The sequence below is a fragment of the Ascidiella aspersa genome, chromosome 8 (genome assembly GCF_963924565.1).
Source record: "Ascidiella aspersa chromosome 8, kaAscAspe10.2, whole genome shotgun sequence".
In the NCBI taxonomy this organism is placed as follows: Eukaryota; Metazoa; Chordata; class Ascidiacea; order Phlebobranchia; family Ascidiidae; genus Ascidiella; species Ascidiella aspersa.
Genome location: NC_139454.1, coordinates 4,989,612 through 5,010,972, shown reverse-complemented (window position 1 = coordinate 5,010,972; position 21,361 = coordinate 4,989,612). Strand labels below are relative to the sequence as shown.

The 21,361-nt window shown below is 36.2% G+C and overlaps 3 protein-coding genes across 3 annotated transcripts; 1 reads left to right on the top strand and 2 right to left on the bottom strand.

The window, feature by feature from the left end:
• Nucleotides 1-2,509: 2,509 nt before the first annotated feature.
• On the bottom strand, nt 2,510-12,045 carry LOC146135298 (sodium-coupled monocarboxylate transporter 1-like). The gene is made up of 11 exons (XM_083395736.1): nt 11,838-12,045; nt 11,112-11,251; nt 10,681-10,798; nt 9,727-9,949; nt 7,978-8,118; nt 6,335-6,553; nt 5,652-5,754; nt 4,112-4,273; nt 3,466-3,634; nt 3,084-3,221; nt 2,510-2,805 (listed from the first exon to the last, which is right to left on the bottom strand). Exons 1-11 carry the CDS (start codon nt 12,043-12,045, stop codon nt 2,510-2,512), a joined length of 1,917 nt encoding a protein of 638 aa, XP_083251862.1.
• A 3,078-nt stretch (nt 12,046-15,123) lies between these two features.
• Nucleotides 15,124-16,422, top strand: LOC146135297 (tRNA (adenine(37)-N6)-methyltransferase-like). Its single transcript, XM_083395229.1, has 2 exons — nt 15,124-15,730; nt 15,791-16,422. The coding sequence occupies exons 1-2, from the start codon at nt 15,194-15,196 to the stop codon at nt 16,163-16,165; spliced, it is 912 nt and encodes a 303-aa protein (XP_083251355.1). The 5' UTR covers nt 15,124-15,193; the 3' UTR covers nt 16,166-16,422.
• On the bottom strand, nt 15,125-19,873 carry LOC146135296 (charged multivesicular body protein 2a-like). The gene is made up of 4 exons (XM_083395230.1): nt 19,608-19,873; nt 18,935-19,090; nt 17,896-18,050; nt 15,125-17,479 (listed from the first exon to the last, which is right to left on the bottom strand). Exons 1-4 carry the CDS (start codon nt 19,869-19,871, stop codon nt 17,278-17,280), a joined length of 777 nt encoding a protein of 258 aa, XP_083251356.1. The 5' UTR covers nt 19,872-19,873; the 3' UTR covers nt 15,125-17,277.
• Between the last annotated feature and the right edge of the window lie 1,488 nt (nt 19,874-21,361).

Here is a 21,361-nt window from a genome sequence, read left to right as displayed (position 1 = left end):
CAATCTTATAGTTTGCCCCCGGGCGCAAAATATCCTCGCTACGCCTCTAGTCTATGACAGTACAATTAATATATCGATCTACAATTCATCCCGCCAAGTACTTCATATTCCCATATCATGCCCTTTGACTGGAGAAGTTGCCCGCTCCTGCCTTAAATGATTAAAATTCTGGAGCACAATCGGAGGTTTTATATGAGCACAAAGTTGCTCCCTACCTCTTCGGTGCTGCTGTCCTGCTAACAAAAAAACGAAACAAAAACAAACAAACCGACTAAGCAAAATTGTTAGTTTTGCAATTATATCCTAAACCTAAACAATCGTTACGAAGCTCGTTCATCTCTCTAACTATTAAACCTAACTCAAACGCAGAACTGTGTTTTTGACTGCTGAATTCTAGAATATACAATAGGGTGTATCTTTATAGAATCGAAAACCATCGGCGGCAGGTTTAAGCCAGTCGATCACTTCTCCGCTGACGCGTATATTAACAAGTAAAACTCATAGTTAAAAACATGAGTAAAAACAGGATCAGACGTTTTGTTTAAAGGAAAATATATTTCGCCAAAGTGGCATCATCAGTTCCTGTAAGAGTACAAATAAATAAAATCAGAGCGCAGCCATCAACAAACCAATAAAAGTAAACGATAAAATATTAAAACATTATAATAGACTAAAAACGCAATGAAAAGCACTACAGCCTCGCAGGCAACACGACTGGGATAAATGAGTAGGCGACGCAAATAAGTGGAGGAAGGGGAAAAAAATACATATGAGCAGTGCGAGATGCTAGACGGTAAAATGCGGCTCGAATGGGTAGCGATAAGATAGCGGTTTATCTTATTCGCGGTAGAACCATTTTTTGGATGTTAATGGTTGCGTTGACTACCTTTAGCCACTTTGCTTCACATATGTCCAACTTATTAAAAGGTGGTTTACCGTCTAGCATCTCGCACTGCTCATATGTATTTTTTTCCCCTTCCTCCACTTATTTGCGTCGCCTACTCATTTATCCCAGTCGTGTTTGTTAGTTTTGCAATTATATCCTAAACCTAAACAATCGTTATGAAGCTCGTTCATCTCTCTAACTGTTAAACCTAACTCAAACGCAGAACTTTGTTTTTGACTGCTGAATTCTAGAATATGGTGCGCTTTGTGGCCTGCTCCTTTTATTATTTTTTTAATGCCCATTAAATGCGCTCATCGTAAATTTTGAGAGCGTGACAGAGATAGTTTTGTTATGGTTGGCTAGAATCGTGATTCACGTAGTTGTATTCTGGATTGATTTGGCACGTGATTCTTCATTAGTCGACAATTTAAAGATTGTCGTAAAATGGTTTGATGGACAACAAACCAATATGTCAATAATAAAACACTACAAGCTTCAATAGAAAACCCGGGAAACCAACCGAAATGGTGAAACCCCTTTGAACGCCAAGGACAAAACTGTCACCAATGGAGGCATGAACCACTCTATACTAACTCATTTATAGATTGGCACACTCTACTAATCCACACTTTTCGTTACTTTTAAAAAGTTTTCACAATTTTTTTTTGCTTTTGGGTTTGCCTGAAGTCACCTCAGCACACTTCTGCCCTTACTTCTGTTTACTTTTTAAAACCATTTTTTAGTCCAAAGACACTGTTTAATACTTCCGTTTCACTTTACAAATTTTCCGGTTCAGTTGAGGGTCACTCAGAACACTTTCGCACACTTCTGATAACCTGAGGGCACGTGCGTGGCGGCATCTGTAAAGCATCCCTAACTTCATATAGTTTCCCTGATAAGCATTTCATTCGCCCTAATTTGCATAAGTGTCCTTCAAAATAATTTGTCCTCTTCCAAAACTAGGATGGCGAAGTGATCCGTCTAACCAAACATGGAGGAGGATCAAGGATTGGAAGATCATCAAGGAGGTCTTCGACTTCGACAAGCACAAGGAGAAGAAGAAAAAAAGAAACGGACAAGAAGACTAACAAACACACTAAGCCTACTTATATTTCATAAATTATTTTCTTACCATTGTTTCATCTGTGCAGTTTTACATTAAACCAGGGGTTCCCAACCTGTGGGCCATGGCCCCCTAGGGGGCCATAAGCCTTTTTCAAGAAAGCCATGTAATATTTTATTGCCAAAAAACAAACAGGTATGACGAAAGGTATCTTAAACCAGCAATTAAGACGTTGTCAGGGAACAAGCGCAACCATCACATTTACTGAATATTTTGGCAACTAATTAATCATTTTTATTGTATGTTGTATTCATTTTATCCATCTTATCTACCGCTTACTGTATAAACCTTTTTTTTTAAATGACGTTTCTTAGTTTTTTCATAAGGTTGAAAAAAATAGGGGGCCATTTATTTCTTGAAATATTCAAAGGAGGCTACGGTGTAAAAAAGGTTGGGAACCTCTGCATTGAACAACCATACGTAATAAAATGCAATGCTAATATTAAAATAATATCACAACTACAATAAATCTATTTGAAATTTGAATAAAAAGATTCGGTCTACAAAGCAGTAACTTCGAACTTTTCAAGACTTTTTGTTGACCAAGTGTCATCCTCATCAACTTGGTAAGCCAAGTTGCTTTTTCCGTCAGTGGATGATTTCACGCTAGGGGACTTCTCCAGCTCAAACTCTCCCTTCTTCTCTTCATCTCCCAGTTGAACCTCGTTCTCGTATTTGTCGTAAGGGACTCCGCACCAAAGGAAGCGCCGGGTTTTGGCGGGAATCCATTTGAAAACCACGTGGTCGAAGAAGGGAATGGTGACACCACGTGGAAGTTTGCTCGGGTGCTGGTAACCTGTCGCGGAATATGATTAAAAACATTCAGTAAAGAAAAACATCACAGGGATTTCTTATGCACGTTTTTGATCAAAAAGTAAAACTAAAAGTTCTAATGAGCAGTAAATAGTAACCCTAATAAAAATTTGGTTATCTGCGGAAAAAAAGTTCAAATCAATCTTATCATTAAAACCAAAAATACCTAAATTGTAAAAGATACAAAATTTGCCTTGAGTTAACCGAATGGTTTAAAAATAAATGCCACAATTTCAGTGTCAAATCCTCACATTGTCTTACCAGTTAAAAACGAGACAATATGCCCCACAACAATGGCAACAATGAAGCCTATGACGCCATAATATAAATAAGAAATGGAATAGAATTCAGCAATTGGAGGTCTGTTAGGTATGGCTGCAGTTGTGCTAAAAACGAGGTCTGCAAAATAAAATTTAATACGTTTTATAAACAGAAACATTGCTTTGTTTGGAGTTAATTTACACCAAACCTTACGCTGGTTGAAATAACACAACCCAATGTTGTAAACAAGTTAATTTCACAAATGACTTGAGTCACAGTAATTCTAATCACAAATGACTTGAGTCACAGTAATTCCCATTTAGAAAAGCTGAGAAATAAAACACTGCTGTGATTCAAACCGGACATTCAGCCAAACGTCAACCTGTCGTCAGGGTAGAAGGCGCTGTGGTTGACGTTGAATTGGCAAATATGCATTGCTCTGTGCTCAGAGGAAGTTTTCCAACAAACTGGTCAAGGGGAGGGTAGATGGTGCTGCCGATGTAACACCAAACAGCTACAGCCAAACCGCTCGTCACGCCAGTACCAGCTCCCTGAGAATGGAATTACAGTACGTAAGCGTTTGTTGTCGGTTTAGTAAACTTCGACCAGGGGAAACAAGACCGGTTAAAAAACACTGTTTAAGTTGTTTTAGAGTTAAGTATTTTAAGAGTAATTACAAATTGTTTACAGGGATTACAGGGTTACGGTACGAATTTGATGGAAATACCATTCCAATTAAAATGTCTGGTTTCCTAAAATTCAAATATAACTGTGGATTTACAAACAACGGATATTTAGCCAAATAACAATTTTTCTTAAACACACAACCCATCAAAACTTTGAGAATAAAGTATTTTTTTTTATTTTACAAAACGAATCAGCTGCAATAAACAGAGTATAAAAAAGTTTTTTTGGGGAAATGGTAAAGCATCGAACTTGGTTCTAAAGCGACCTTGAATTTTGACGTATATATCTTTGTATGACTTACTTCGGAAAAGCAGAAAAATAAATTGTTTAGCGTAACCTACCCAAGCGTTGCACCAGGGGAATGCCCAACCCATTGTGAAGAGCGCAACCATCGGACCAGCGATCATACTGTTGATGCTGAGCGCTGCATTGAGGATCCCGCCGAGATTCGAACCCACGACCGCCATACCAAGGCAGCAAGCGCCGAAGAACACGACCAGAATCTGAATAAAGTGAACATTTGTATAGTGTGCAGCTGAACAGTGTTTTTGCATTTAAAGTCTGATTTATATATTAGTCTTGTCGAGATTTGAATGACCGCTATACCAATGCAAATAAAGAACACAACAAGAACCTGAAATCATATTTATAGTACTTTCACAGCTGAAAAAAAAGAAAGGATTGGCTTTAGAAGTTGGTCTGGTGGTGAGAAGTCTTGACTTAAAAACTATAGTCTTCGGTGAGATTCGAGCCAACTGTATATAATACACCTAAACATTCTACATTATACACGTAAGCTTTCAAAGTGGTCTGGGTGAGATTCGAACTTAAGACCATCATACCAAGACAGCAGGCGCGAAAGAACATAAACAGAATCTAGCTAAATTGAACACCCATATATTATGTAGGTAAACAGCAAGAAAGGACTGGCTTTAAACGTTGGCCTGGAGTGATATTTGAACACGCAACTGTAAAAGCCAGGCAAACCAAAGAAAACAACCGAAAAAGTTACATTTATAATATATTATACAGCTGAACAGCAGCTCTGTAAGTAATGTTTAAATTAAACTAGTCTGTGTTAGATTCGAACCTGCGACCTCGATGCCCAGGCAGCAGGCGGCAAAAGCAAAACCCGAATCTAAATGAAGTGAACACTTGTTATTTCAATGCCAAACAAAAGCACTTAAATGCAAGGCACGTGGAAACCTGAGATTACTGTCGAACTCACGACCCACGATGACGTACCAATAATACACTTGGTGGAAGTGGCCTTACCACAGTGGTTCTCAAAGTATGGGTCGCGCAGCGTCAAAAAATGGGTCGCCTTATGGTGATTCAATTCTGCGCAAACGTTTTCATTTCATTTTTTAAATATTTTCAATTCAATCATAGCTGAATTATTGCATGATAAGCTTTTCACGTGGCTTCAAATCTGTAACCTGGATTATTGCATCATAAGTGGTTTTATGAACGTTTTGATGGCAGCCAGCTACAGTATATAACCATAACCAACTACAGTAGCTGCTAAGAAAGTTCTAGTCACCACAACAAGCCACGCTGATATTATAAAGGAAAAAATTCAGTTTCACCAATCACACTAAAATAAATCAATCATTGTTTCATAGAACTGTGTAGGTTACTATATCTGGTTGTCGTGTTTTTTTTTATTTCATGCATATCAGAAGAAGTACATTTTTTGATGTCTGAGGCTTGGGTCGTGAGATGCTCATAAAACTCAGATTTGGGTCGCGCTCAAAATAGTTTGAGAACCACTGTTTTAACACAACAAAAATTTTGGTGCTCAACGAAGCATCAGTACAGTTAAATACATATTAATTCAAAATAATTCTCCAGCTATAGTTTATGTTTTTATACACAAACCTTTGAAATCCAAACTGAAGCACGCTGCGAAATCTTCTTGTTGGGTTTGATAAAATCTTCCAAGGTTACAGCGGCCATTGCGTTTATACCGGATGAAACTGTGCTGTAAGTGGTGTAAAAAACTACGTATTCAGCAAAAACCACAAGGTCGTATAGTAAAAATTGTACACGGAAAATGTTTTAATAATACAATTTGAATTATTTGACCTTTATGTAAGTATAAAACAAAGAGGAATAGGGAATATTTAAACCCCGTTCTATGCTTTGAAAACAAAAGAAAGGTTGGTTCACACTAAACGCGTTTTCCGTTAACGGATGCGAAAAATTGAAATATTTTGCCTTGAAATTTGCCGTTAGCAATGCCAACGCGTTAGGTGTGAATTGACTGACGCTAAAACCAGGCTCAACCAACATTAGGAAGTTTTATTTAACTTTTAGACAACTAAAAGGAACACATGACCTTTTGCAAAGGCGGTTACGCCGGTTAGAAAAAGGAAAATCAAAACAACTGGTGTTTAGTAAAATTCTAACTCACAACCCCTACATTTGTTGAAGTCCTATTTTTTCTAATGGACTTAAAAAATAAGGGTTTAGGGTCTTGGGTTCTTTCTATTACCAAAGGTCATTTTTTTGATATATTCTGAGGTTGTATTAACGGTCGATCTGACCTTGAGTTGACCCACCTCAGAGTTCCACTAAAGGCGCTGCATAAATAGACTCCAGGCAGCCCGGGCGTGGAGTAGAGGATGTCCATGACGAAGTATGGCATGAGTTGGTCGGTGGCTGACACCCAGCCCGCAGAGAAAGGGTCGCAGTCGGCGTAATAGGCGAACATTATGAGACCAGACAGGCCTGCCAGCACCATAATGGCGGTCATCCCTACAGCGTTCAGGTATACCGCCCTAAGGAGAAAAATTAAGACATTTGGCCGCTATGATGAGAAAATTTAACCCAGATGCCAATCCCAACAAAATATCAAATGATTGCTCAATAGAAGTGTTGGACGTTTGGTTAAGCGCAGTATAGTTGAGAGACTTTCCCAAACCTCTAGTCTACTTTACTTCCATTTTAAAGTTTAATTAGTGGTTGTTTGAAAAGTCATTAAAATAATGACGCACAGTTTTACAACCGTCTGAATATTAAAAGGCTTTTCAACAGGGTTTCTTAAACCGGGGTCCATGGATCCCTTGGGGTCCGTGAATTAGTTTTAGGGGGTCCATGAAGGTCTAATTGAAACATAAGTGTATATTTAAGCAGTAATCAATTTATTAAAGAAATCAATTTAATTAAAAACTAAACAGGTTTGCACTGAATGTATTTATACTTCATTTTACTTTTCCATTTTTGGACCAACATCAGAAAATTAAAGAAGTTTATTTGTACTGTGACGTCAATTTATGACGTCATTGTGGATTTTTTTTTGCCTACAGTGCTCCATGCGAGCTAAAAGAAAATTTTAGGGGTCCGCGGTAAAAAAAAGTTTTGCGACCCCTATAAATAAAACATGTTAATCACACAATTAATTTGTCCAGCAATTATCAGCGAGTACCGCACTTATAGTCTTTTGACAAGAACATGGCCTAGCAACCCCATTATGCAAAATTGTCAATCGTTAAACGTTCGTTGGTGAGCATTGTTCAGAACTTCGCCTCAACGAACACTGCTAACTAACAACACAAAACGAGAATGGACTTTGCCTAATCCGAATACCATATATATAAATTTAACGAGAGCCGTTTATGAGCAACTATTGTGCAAAATCAAACAAGACATTAATAGCAAGGAATTGTCATTAAACTTTTACAATTGAAGTTCAAGGCCGTGAAATGCGAAAGTCGGGGTCATTAAACCTGGCGCTCCAACCTAAAATGTTTAAAATCCTGCTAAATATATTACATAACATCAAACAAACTCAACTAACATCATAACAACACTATTAAACTTTTACACGCTCACTATTTATGGGTTGGCTATATTAAATATTGCGAAAAGAGAGGTATTTACGATTTTTAGATTGAAATACATTACAACCCCATAATGAATGTGGGTTCAATTAAGACGTAGTAGGAACATTGAAGCTCACTTAGAATTAGGTAACATTTTTATGTACTTTTCGAATAATTCTTTCATTTTTAAAATGATGTTGAAATTGAATAAATAACTATTATTAACAACGTATACAAAAAAACAAAAAATGGTAACTTCTTTTTTACGAGCTTTAGCATTACTATCATGACAAAAAAATACGATCTACTTCATAACTTGGGTTGAGTCATCTATTTAAATTATGGTTAACACGATAAAGCACCAACACAACACAACTTACACCCTGGCGTGGTTCTCTGATTTGCAGCAGAGGTATCGTTGTACAACTGTCTGCGTGGTGCAATAAATTCCAACCCACAACATAGTTCCACCAGTTGTTATCGACCAGAAGGTGTGTCGATATCGGGGATCCCCCTCAAAACTGAGGAAAATATTGAAATGTTAAGAGTGGTATCGGTACTCGTCCGGTACTAGAATGGTATCGCTAGTCGTCCGATACTAGAATTGTATCGGTACTCGTCCGATACTGGAGTGGTAAAGGTACTCGTCCGATACTTGAGTAGTTTCGATACTCGTCCGATACTAGAGTGGTAAAGGTACTCGTACGATAATAGAATGGTATCGCCAGTCGTCCGATACTAGAGTGGTATCGGTACTCATTTGATACTAGAGTGGTATCGGTACTCGTCGGATAGTAGAGTGGTATCGGTACTCGTTCGATACTTGAGTAGTTTCGATACTTGTCCGATACTAGAGTGGTAAAGGTACTCTTCTATTACTAGGCTGTTATCGGTACTCGTCCGATACTAGAGTTGTAGCGCTGCCGATTCAAAATCAAATTAATATAGAATTTTCAATCATGGTTTGAGCCCAACGCAGAAATTGTTACCTTCAACAGTAAATTTACCAAATAATAATAGGTTAACAACTAAAGAAAACTTCTTTACATAAAAGCAAATTTTGGCCCAACAACCTAATCATATACCTTTGATTGTTTTAATGTAATTTATTTGACTTGTTTGTGGATAGTATTGACATTATTTGGTATCAGATCGCAATATTTTTGCTTGAAGTATCGGTTAGCGATATCGGAGTAAAACGTCAAGTATCGGACAAGCCAATATGCCTCCATCAACTAACAATAAGCATAACCTTTGTAAAAGGTCAGAGTTTCCTAAATTTCACCACCTCTGAGTTAAACTTTAAACCTCATTCCAGTGACCATTGCTTTGTTTGGACTTGCTTTGTTTCCACGACCCAAACCCATAGATACACTCGAATATGTGAATAAAGTTAAAAAATGATGTTTGCCGAACAAACACTTGGAGCTATTTGCTGCAATGCAACAGACTATTTACCAACAACAATGCATCCAAGCAAATCTCAACCAATAGTGAGCGAATCCCGGTTTCCCAGTCTATCATTGCCACAATTTGGTAAACTATTTAATTGCGAAAAATGGATTATCCAGGAAACCATCGACAGACTAACGGATAAAAATGAATATATGTAAAAACTAAACAATTATCGTAAATTTTAAAAAATGTAGTTTTGTGGGTAAGAAACTCTCTCCCAACACTAAAAATTTATTGAAGGTTCTTATAACACGCTAATATTTGTTTAAAATGACTGGAATCAAGTCACGTCATTTTTTTCAAACGACTTACGTCAAGTCTTGTGTCTGAAAACATTGACTTAGGTGAGTTAAGTCAAGACATTGACCAAAATAAACACAAAGCTGCTACGGTGGCGTGTCTAATCAAAATTTTAAGGGCTGATCAGCAAAGATATTCGGCCAAAATCTTTTTTGATTTTCCAAATGTTATTGAAAATGAATAATCAAGCCAAAAAGATCGAAAAAATCGACAACATCTTAATGGAGACGTAACTTTGCAAACTTTAATCACCATTAGTTATTATCGTTATTAAGATGGTGTCGATTTACTCGACGTTTGTGGTTTCGGTATTCATTCATTTTATTATTCTGTATTACAGACCCGTCCATAGCTTACAAATTCCCAAAACTTACTGAACAAAGTCAATCCTTCCGCGTTGTTCAGCGATTGCCCACACATTACTCATCCCTCCCATCTTTATGCAGCCTTGTATGATCACAGCCACGAACCCGACGGCCATCACTATGCACTGGAAGACATCAGTCCATATGACCGCCTTCAAACCACCCAGTGCAGTGTAGAACGTGCACACAACTCCAGTCACGGCAACAGAAGTCCACAAATCGAGCCCGGTAACTACAAACAAATTTAAAGCAACTCCGGTTTGATTCCGAAGCCAATTAAAAATTGCCAACACAAGCTTAAAATAAATTAAAATAGCGGGGCACACGTGGCCATGACTGTATTTTTTGCCTACTTTTTTTGTCCCCCCCCCCCCCCTCAAAAAAATGCGCTACGCGCAAATATGAATATGTTTCTAGAATGTCTAGCAATGTAGCGATGCATTATCCCAAAATTATCCTATTTTAAGTAAGTAAATACACAAATTTTCCGCCAATCTACTTAAGAAAACTTTTAGCCAGAATGCGTACTACGTTCCATCGCAATATCAAGGCGTTTGGTGCTTTGCCCGAATCGATTACATCGCTTTTTTATTGAAAGTAACACCTTCCCAGCCTAAAATTTTCACAAAATAAATGAACTGTGTGGTATTCATAAGGTTACATGTTATGACACCAATTTATGGAAGCAATCTTTTTTTCACAAATTTTGGAAAGACCCAACGCACGGCATATTTTCGAAAGAGTATAATGATAAACGTTATGCGTTTTACTATGAGAGATCCTCTTGACTAGGTGTGTGAATGATGTAGTTAAGCAAGCATCTCAGGTTATGTTTTCTTATCAATAGGAAATGCGTTTAGTTCGCGGTCTAATCAGCAAATCCACATTTCTGGCCCGTCGGTTTAAAAGGTTGCAACCACCTGCTTTAAAACAATACTGAACCCTATTTAAACGTATAGTCACCTTCGTTTAGAGCCAAGGCGGGAGCGTAAATAACGATCCCAATGTAAATGACTTGCTGTCCAATGTAGATCAGCGCGGCAAGGATTCGAACCCATCTGCTGAAGCGAATCTCCAAGTACTAAAAAGTAGTTCAAATTGGACTTATAAGTTTAATAAAAATATTTAATTTCAACCTAGGTCATTTGACAACGTGACTTAAATTCAAGTTATTTGTTCAACAGACTTAAGTCAAGTCATTTTGGCTAACGGAATTTAGAAAAAAAATAAGTGATTTAAGTCAAGATATTGGCTTGAGTGCACTTAAATCCCTGTGTTGTACAGGGATATTGACTAGGTAGACTCGGTACTCAACTATATTTTCTTGGTCGTAGTAAGATTCGAGTTGTTAACCTACTCCACAGTCCTAGCGCAAACACACACGAACACGTTACCTCGTATGTGCTGGTGATACCGTGTCTGTAAAACAGCGGAATGTAAATCTCGGCAGAGACAATCGACGTTATGAAGTAAGCAAGAAAATACCAGGCGAACATTGTGCCGTAGATGTAGAACTCAGATGGGGTTCCGATTACTGGAAGGAAAGTAGCTTCATTTAACAAACAACAATAAAATCCAGGGTTGTAAGCAAGATATTTTAAAACAAACTAAGTGCCAGTAAAGTAATTTGCAACATAATTGGAGTCCAAGGTTACTCCCAAAACTAAAAGCCACAGCTTTCAATAAAAGTTAAATATTAAAAAAAATGGTGCTTTCCATTCAAATCAGTATAGCCCTTATTAAACAATAAAAACCAAAACAAGTGTCAATAAAACATTTTTTACATTTAATAATTGCTATAAATAACCCAAGTATTTATTAAAGGACCTTGGTTTGTTTTGCGCAAATGACTTAAAGTCCGAGTCAAGTCATTCGTCTAAAACTCTAAGTGATTTAAGTCACGTCAAGACTAAAGTCATATCAAGTGTTTTAAACCAGTAACTTCAGTCAAGTCGTTCACCAAAGTCATTATACAACACAGGTAAAAAAGCGAGGTGCTTTCAAACATTTAAATCACAAAAAAATTTCGCGCCCCTTTGTAACAACGAAACATAAAACAAGGTAGGCTTTATTGAAATAAAGGTGGATGCTACATTGCCTTATTTACTAAGCATGCGTACTTGTGATAGCTGATAGGAAGCCAGCAGTGAGAGAGAAAGCGACTGGCACGGCGTGCATCTGCCTTCCACCCATCAAATACTCATCACTGCTCGCAGATTTGTTGCGAGATTTAAAAGCAAAAAAAATCCCAATGGCAGCGGAAACAAAGAATAGTCCTCCGAACACAACGTAGTCCCAAACGCCAAAAGATCGCTGGATTTCCTCCATTTTTGATTTAGTCTTTACTCGAGCGAAAGAAACTTATAAAAACCACTAGCTTTTGGTGTCACTTTAAACTGAACACTGATAAACATAAAGAACAACAAATTAACTTTTAAAAGTCTTAGTCTAAAATTGTTGTACAACGGATGAAACTCTTGAAACAAAGACAAACAAATAACAAAATAAAATGCTGGTATTATCTAGCCCAGTGCTCTTCAACCGGTGTGCACGGTGCACCCTAGGGTGCACCAAAATATGCATGGGGTGCACAAGTACGAAAAGGTATACAAGGGTGCATCGCAAACATTTAATGAACCATTAATATTTGACTTCTCAAGTTTGTATGAATGCTGCTTTATGACATGCAATAGTTGGCCTACTCGCAACCAATCTGCAGCCATTATCGAACTTTCATCCACAGTGCGTAAAACTTTAGCAGCTCCGCTCGGTTTAATGGACATGCTGATATTAATATTCCTAATGATTTTTCATATCGCTTTTCACCTCTGTTTACATTTTAAGTAAACAGGGTGCATGAGTTCGTCACAACACATTTAAGGGTTTACCAAACCAAAAAAGGTTGAATAGCACTGATCTAGCCTATATCGACATTTGACTTTTACTTTTATTGCGTTTAACTTACACCTGCTTGCCTAAGTTAGAGATTCTTAAACTGCGCGCCGTTTTGATTTTCCAAGATCGTCACAAGGATTGTTACATTATGTGTCTAAACTTAATTGTTAGAAACAAACACATTAAGGTGTTAATATTCTAATGACATAGCCCTTTGCAAGCATATTACAAAAAAAAGCAGCAACTGATTTAATTCTTTAGACTTTCCTGTCTTGGTCAAAAGTCATTTATAAGTTCTAGTCATTTAAAGAGAAATATATTTCGGCACAAAATAAGGCATCATCAGTCTCTAGTAAAAAATCATTGTCTTAGGTGTAGGAGATCTTTATAGTTTACACACTCAGTTTGCCAACTGATAAAAGTTTGCTAATAAACAAATAAATACTTTAACCAATAAAAAATGAGGGAATTTCTATCTTACGGTGCGTCGCATGCCTGAGATGACTTTTTTAACTACATTGCAAAAACACAGTTAAAATAAGTAAACCACTGCCCTAAACGGCTGAACGAATCGCAAGCTCGTTAGCTTTACCGCCCACTGCTTTGTACACAAAACTCTGCTGTAAAGTTTGGAAAGATGCTTGTTATGTGACTTATTAATCAAACACCATGCCTCGATAGGCATTGTATCTGGGTAAATGGGATATTGGCATAGGCTAATGCAGCCAAGCTTATTGTCTTCGGTGCACAGTCATAGTTGGACAGGGGTGTGGAGTTATGATTGGAAAAGCCTTGAAAATATATCCGGTTTAAAGTCCAAAAGGGCCCCAAAAAATTAATATGAAAATACCTATAAATAGTGAATTACTGTTAATTAATTATTCTATGAAAGTTGTGATATTTTTATTCAAGAAAAGGTTCCTTTTTTTTTTTAACGCGAATCCCTAAAAATATATGACTTTTCGTGGACCAGAGTCAGGGACGCCGGAGAGGGGGGGGCGCGGGTGGCGGCAAGCGCCCCTCCTTCACCTTGCCAAGGGGGGCAAGGAAGGGGGGAAAGTGCCCTTTTCCTGAAAAATGATATATTCCTTTCACAACGTTAAATATTATGCGACGGAAATCATAAAGCAAAAAAAATTCGTAAAATGACATGGTTGACATTTGTTAAAACATTTTTTGTACCATTTTAAGTCAATCTAGAGGGCGTGGCCGCAAAAATTGTTCCGGGGGAGTACCCTCGGACCACCCAATATTTCGCCTCGCTACGCTCGCCTGCGGTCTATGTTGCCCTTACCAAAAAAGTCGCCCCAGTTGCCCTGAAATCGCTCCGGTGTCCCTGACCAGAGTCGGCATGGATTTTTTAGATAGGGCGTCATGAATGGACGACATAAACCAAATAGACTTGAGAAACAGCTGCTGTTCTTCATCACAAAAACGTGAAACTGAAATTTTTTGGGCCTATTATAAATACATTTAGGAAGAAGACGCCAAAGCTTTTTTTAAAACTATTTGTTTTGTAACATTCTATTGATTTTTCAGATAATACACGAAGAATACAATTTTTCCTTCATGGACCCCAAAAAAATTCTTTACATACACCCAGTTTAAAAAACTCTGCATTTAGCCTATTACTTGGTACCGTACTACCGTACTAACAGGAGAAAGGATTAATAAAAAATAGTTTTCACTTCCAGGGTTTCGGTGTTCGATATGAAATTTAGCAATTTTTTTTTTTGTTTTGGGGATGTTGGCCCAAATATAAGATACAATTACACGCACTGCACAGTAATTATGAGCCAACATTTCTAACAAACACAAAACACTAGTAAGAGGGTGTAGCGGCGGATCCAGAAGTCAATACGTGTTTCAACAACAAAATAATCTTTCTTTCAGCCCAGCGAAAATGAAAATAAACACACTATAATACTTTTATATTCATGGCAGTATTGTCAGCTGTTTTTTTATTCAAACTATGTAAATACCATGTATGTTTGCATTCTATGTGGATCTCAAATCAAAACAATGCGATTTTTATTTGATCTTATATAGGGGTAATTCCCGTAATAGATTTAGGTAAATAAAAATATATATAAACTCTTCTAAAATACGATTTAGTGACTAAATATTAACCAACCAATGCCATCAAAAATATTAAATCGTTGTCAAATTGTTTATGAGAACTAACATGAACCGAGAAAACTGTCATTAGACAAAAATAGAACTTTTATTTTAAGAGCAATTTCCACGTTCTTATTTACTTGAAATATTTTAATGTTCAGACCTAAAACCCATCTATGTACTTAACCCAAATAAAAGTGTTTAAGTGTTTCTTACACTTTTAGGCAGGTTTATTTTATAGGAATATTCCCTATATATTATTTTTTTCTTTCTTTGCAGCATCTTTTTATAAGGTTAAATGTATCTCAAACTAACAAACGGTTAGCTTAGGTCAATTTACTATTTAAATAGGTACATTTGGTTTAATTGTATACATATTTTGCAGTACTTTACGTTGCCAATGGGATATGTAGAAGAAAACATGTGTTTAAGCTAGTTTAATTAAGATCTTAAATGGTGATTTATGTTAATTAAAAAAGAAATACAATTTAAAAAAATGGAAATAAATAAAACCAAAGAGGAAATGAAAGACCATAGTTTTCAACCAATTGGCCATATTAGTTCTTGTTTTATGAGTAAAAATGGAACTCCAAGGCAGCCAACAGTGGCCAGTGCTTCCAAAGGAGAATTAAAAATCTCCAAGTCGGTTTTCACGAACCCCGACCACAGCTTGTTGGGTCTGTCGCAATTCTCACACGTTTGGATCATATTTATTTTCCATTTAAATCAAAACAAGGGAGTAAAAGCAAAAGTAAAACCGCCGAGAATGGACGGTGAAAAAACTGGGTTGTTTGCAACCAGAACACCGCACAGACCAAACCCAATTGGTTTGACTTTGGCTAAGTTGGAAAATGTATGTGGTGATACGGTGCAACTTTCTGGTCTTGATATTGTCAATGGAACTCCTGTGCTAGACATTAAGCCCTTTATTCCTACTTATGATATACCAAAAACTTGTTCAACTTTTAACTGTGAGTCAAGATTAAAAGAAACCTTTGATGTTGAAAGCGCAAGTAATAAAAACTGTGTTTCCAAAGAAGAAAACAAAATATCTGCTCAGGATATTTTAAAAACTGCAGCCAGCTCTGGTATTTCAGTTGCAGGTTGGGTTACCAAACCTTCAATAAAATCACTCCAAATTATGTTCACAGAAAGAGCTTTAAAACAAATAGACCTATTTTGCACAGATGAAAACAAAACTGAAGAAGATTGGCATTTGGATCATGTAAAACCGACAGAACTACAAAAAGTTATAACTGACATTCTACAAGCAGATCCCCGCTCAAGTTATCGCCGACAGAAATGTTCGGATCGATTGTACTATTTCACGGTTGATAATGCACATGTTACTGCTTGGTTTGATGAAACTGTTAAACCACATTGTGCAGAAGTTATAAGAGTTGTACCGACTTCAATGGTTAATGCTGAAAAATGATGCCTTTTTATGTAAAGTTAGTATTTAGGAAAAATCTCTATTTCAATTTGTTTTCTTGAGGAACAGTAAATAATAAACCATATTGTCAATGGTACAATTGTTCTTCCGGCAAAAATGTATTACCAATTTAATTGTACCTTGTGGCAACAGCATATTTAAACCATATTATGTTTAATAAAAAATGTTTTATTATTGACATAAATTGTGCGATCATATTGATTCAAAGCAGAAAAACATTTTGTACCCAGCAACTTAAAAAAGTGTTTGTCATTCTTTTATAGTGGAAATGTAGTACCTAAAAGGGACAAAAGCTTTTATACAATTTTACTTTAGAAATGTGTTACCAACAAAGATTTCTTGAAGGCTAGTTAACTTTGCCAAACATCATGAATGTTGAAATAAATATTTACAATAGGCTCATGCAAAGATATTTTTAAGTTTTGTGCATAAAAAACAAAAGTTCATTAAAGGTTGAGACAGCAAAGCCACGGCACTTCAAAGCTAGCTTAATTATAATTATGATGTATGTTTAATCCATCTATGAATTGTGCATAGTAGGTTGGCCATTCTAATGCATCAAACAAATCCATAGTGCCTATACTGGGGACTTTAAGGGGCTAATCAGCTTGAAATGCTCAGATTGCCGATACAAGCTTACTTTACATTTTGAAGTCCTTTAGCTACAGTAACTCCATATACAAGTTTAAATGCCTATAATAGCATTTGAACAAGAGTTTTATGCTGTATATATGATTACAGTAAACTGTGGCATACATGGAACGCATTGCCTCACGATTAGCTTAATTTATTTAAAAAATGCCAATGTGTCCCTCCCTCCATATACAAGTTAAAATGACTATAAGCACATTTGAACCAAGGTTTTATAATAGATACATATTTTTATGGTAAATTGAATATGCAGACCATTACCATGTGATTAGCTTAGATAAAGCTAGTGTATCCCAGCTGAAAACAATCAGGCATTGGAAGAAGGGGTCCATGATACCAGCTTTTATAAAATTCTATTTAAGAGAGTGACTTTTTACGCTGGAAGTCGGGTAAAACCCAAACTTTTTAAAAGTGCATTAAAATAAAATCGACAGTGAAAAGAATCAGTCTCTTCGTAAGTTGTTGAGACGGGCTTCCAAATCAGCATCGGCGCTGTCGCAAACTCCTCCATCGGCCCCCAAAGCTGTGGGGGTATTTTTGGCCTTGGTTGCACCCCCTAGTGGTCCTGATTGGTTTGGTAATCCCCCAAGTTCTTCGGTTAGCTGTAGGCCAAGTTCGTCGAACACTTGTCTCACAATGGCATCACTGTGGATAAAAATATGCATATTTAAAAAATTAACTAAACTCTTAGAAAGTTGCATCTTAGAGCGCAATAATATTTTTAACATTTAATTAATTTATACAATCCAATTAAGCAAATGTTGCATCAAGTTTTGCTTTTAAGTGATAACGGCAGCTGATTAACAAATATATGAATTTTAGTTACAGTACAACAATTTATATCATGTTTATTTGTCATTCAGAATCTTTATCAAATAATATAAGTTTTATATAGATGGTTTAGACAAGTGAAAGTGGTTCATACATTTGGGTCCACGCTCCTGGGCCTTTGTTTAATAGTTTAAGCTAAAAATTTGTAAACCATAACCAAAACGCATTTAACACATTGGCTACTCATTTGGGAGTTATCATCTAATTTAGCCCATTGGGCATCTTTTCACCTTTCTTCTTCATCGTCTTCCCCCTCCATTGCATCGTCAATTGCATCTTCCATCATCTCGGACTTCATGTCCAGCATCTCGGTCTGCCGCTCAAAGTCCTGCATGATCTTCTGCATCTGGGGGAGCTTCATCTGTTTGTTCATGGTCTTCATTGCCTGAAAAAACAACCATGAAAAAATAGTAATGCACATGTTATTGCTTGGTTCAATGAAACTGTTCAACAACATTGTGCAGATGACCGACTTCAATGGTTAATTCTAAAAATGGATGCCTTTTTTATGTAAAGTTTGCAGTTAGTATTCAAGAAAAGTCTCCATTTCAAATTGTTTTCTTATGGAACAGTAAATTATAAACCATATAATGTTTAATAAAAAATGTATTATTATTGACATAAATTGTGCAACCATAATGATTCAAAGCAGAAAGCTATCTCGTACCCAGCAACTAAAACATATAGAAAATTAGAGTTTTAAAGTGTTAGTAATTTTTTAGTGGAAATCTAGTACCTAAAAAAGGGGACATGATAAAAACTGCAATATAAAGATAAAACTTCAACTAAGTTGACTTTAAAAGATCACTATTTTTTTTAATGACTTCACTTTTAAAAAGTCGTTTTGGTAAAAATACTTGAGTTGGACTTAAGTCATTGAGTCAAATGACTTGACCTTTAATAAAAGTGTTATCTTTTCAGCATTCGGTCTCGTTTTTCCACTTACTCCAGAGCTATTTCACTTTTTTGATTTATAACGATAACCAGTTTTTTATGTTTTTACCAAGAGATAACATATTTTATTTAATTGCATGAAATAAAACTATAATATACTGTAAAATGTACACAATGTTTTAGCCACACCTTTCAAAGAAAGCATATTTTACTATTTAGATTTTTAAACAGAAATGCTTTGAAAACAGCCATAACATGAAATAAAATCGACATAATTTTCTGCCTTTCAAACATTTCAGCAATAGTTGATAGCAGAGGTAATTTTACTGGTATATATTTTATTTAAAAGCACAAAATTCAGACCATGACACTAACCTTTGTAACACCCTTCATGGCATTCATCATCGCATCTTGACTCTTAAGTGTTGTTATTTTCAGTGACACAGCCTGGATATTGGCTTTCATTACGATAAATTTCTTGACATAACGCTTTGTGCGAACCAGGTCTTTGGCCATAATTTTTACAGCATCCTGAAAAAAGAGGTCATTGTGAAAAACTGGAATACTTGAGTGAAGCTATCTGCAGTTCAAAGACAAGTTTCGGAAAAATATAAATTTTGACCTCCAATTGGTATGACGCTCTGGATTTTTGGCTTGGTAAACGGCAGACAGTAAATGCAAAATGGTAAAGCGTTGCCAAAATATATTACCGGACCAAGCAAATAGGCACATAACACTTAGTATGAAGCAAAAAAGCCATAACAAATTTTGTATGAGCTATGGCTACTCTTTATATTAAAAAAAGCCAAACAATTTGTCAAAAACTTATGCTATACACACTAGAAATTGCATCATACATACATGTATAAAGTAATATTTACTGTAGGATATAGAAAAGTGTTAATACAGATTTTTACTCATGTACTAGCAAAATTAACGTGGTAAAACAAACAAGAATCAGTAAAATTTTGATAATAATTATTGATAGTTTGCTATAAAAAATATTCCATAAAAAGAAAAATATGTTGTTAGCTGCAGAAACATTTACCATTTGTCCATCCTTGGCCATTTTTTTAATATCGGCAACTACTTTTTTTTCCTGTTGTTCCATTTTGATTCTTTCCCGGTCCAGTTCGCGCATTGTTTTATTTAACATTCTCTGATTTTCTCTTAACATTTGCTGGGGGGTCTTCTTTTTGCCAAACAGCCATTCCATAGTTAAATCTGACCTTTGGCTTATATATTGTAAATCTAAATACAATTTCTGAAAATACGAGATACACAACCAAATTAAAAAAATTACTACGTACATTTAAATATGTATATAAAAAATGTTGGCACTAACAGGTGGAGCAAGGAACGGTAATATGGTTGATTCTCGACTTGCTCCCCTCCGAGCCTATGTAGCTTAGTTGGTAAAGTGACAGACCTGTTATGACCGAGGTTGTAAGTCTAAACCTCACCACAGGCTACTTTGTGAACAGAATGCAACACGCAACGTTACTATGGTTGTACCTCGACTTGCTCCCCATGGTAAAAAAAGCACTGTTTAAATTGAAGCTAATAATTTGGCTTAAAAGAATTATTCACGAATAATTTAATTACAGCTTGACACAACACTTGATTTATATTTCTAACATTATTTTGTTTCAGGTGCGAGTTAGCATTTGGGTTTGGTTAAGTATTATTATTATATTTATTTTTCCAGATTTATTTCTTGCAATGTCAATGTTGGCAACTCGTTTTGATACTATAAAAAAGTGGTAGGATTGTAGACCACCGTCAAGAGGGCATATATATAAATTGTCCTTTACCAAATAACTGCAGAACACAACACATATTTAGGTTATGAACACTGGCAAATGAAAATATACAAAAAATGGTGGGAAACAACATTTCATAAATTATCATAATCAATTTTTTCTTAAAAACCACGTTAAACTATTCGGGAAATATTTGAACGCAGGAAATAAATCCAGGTAAGTGTTCTTAAAATGCCGCCAACAAATAGAGAACTAATCAAATATCTTACAATCTACCAAACAACTGTCTATCAAATGTTTAAGTAAAATCAATATCACCAAATAAATACCATTTTCTCGAAGAAATACAACCGTTCCTGATTTATGTTAGTAAAAAATGGGTATATTAGCGAACTACAACAAGCACAAACGCCCTGAGTAAAGTTTGTTTTCATTCCTTCAAATATACTCATGACGTCATACCAAAGACCGTGACGCTCCAGCAGGTTTCACGTGACGTGACGTCACTGGCTTGACTCTCATGTGACAAAAGGACGATGAATCACAAGTGAAGTGAATACAGAGGTGTGGTTAAAACAACCCCTTTGAAAGCAATTAAGTTAGTGTACTGGTTCTTAACCTAGGGTTCACCCACTGCAGTACTTCAGAACTTTGTAATCTATTCAGTCGACCTTTTAAAACAAATTAAAACAGTCTATGGACAGGGGCAGAACAAGGAAATTGAGAGCAATTCCAAAAACCCTACTGACGTCTTTGGAGTAAAACATCGTCTGCTTACAATGCAAAAACACTGTTTTTGAACTTCAGCCATAAGATCGAAATAAAAACAACGTCAACGTCGGAATAAAGCATTGTTCGGAATAAGACCAAAATAGGATTAATGCCTAATATAGTAATCGCAGTAGACTAGGCCTACCTTCTAAATCGAAATAAGTACTAAACCCGTCGGAATATGACCTAAAAGGTCAGATTCAGTCCTATACAAAACGTTACCTAACCCCCAAAAGTAAATTACTATGACTCCTCTCAAAGCCCATAC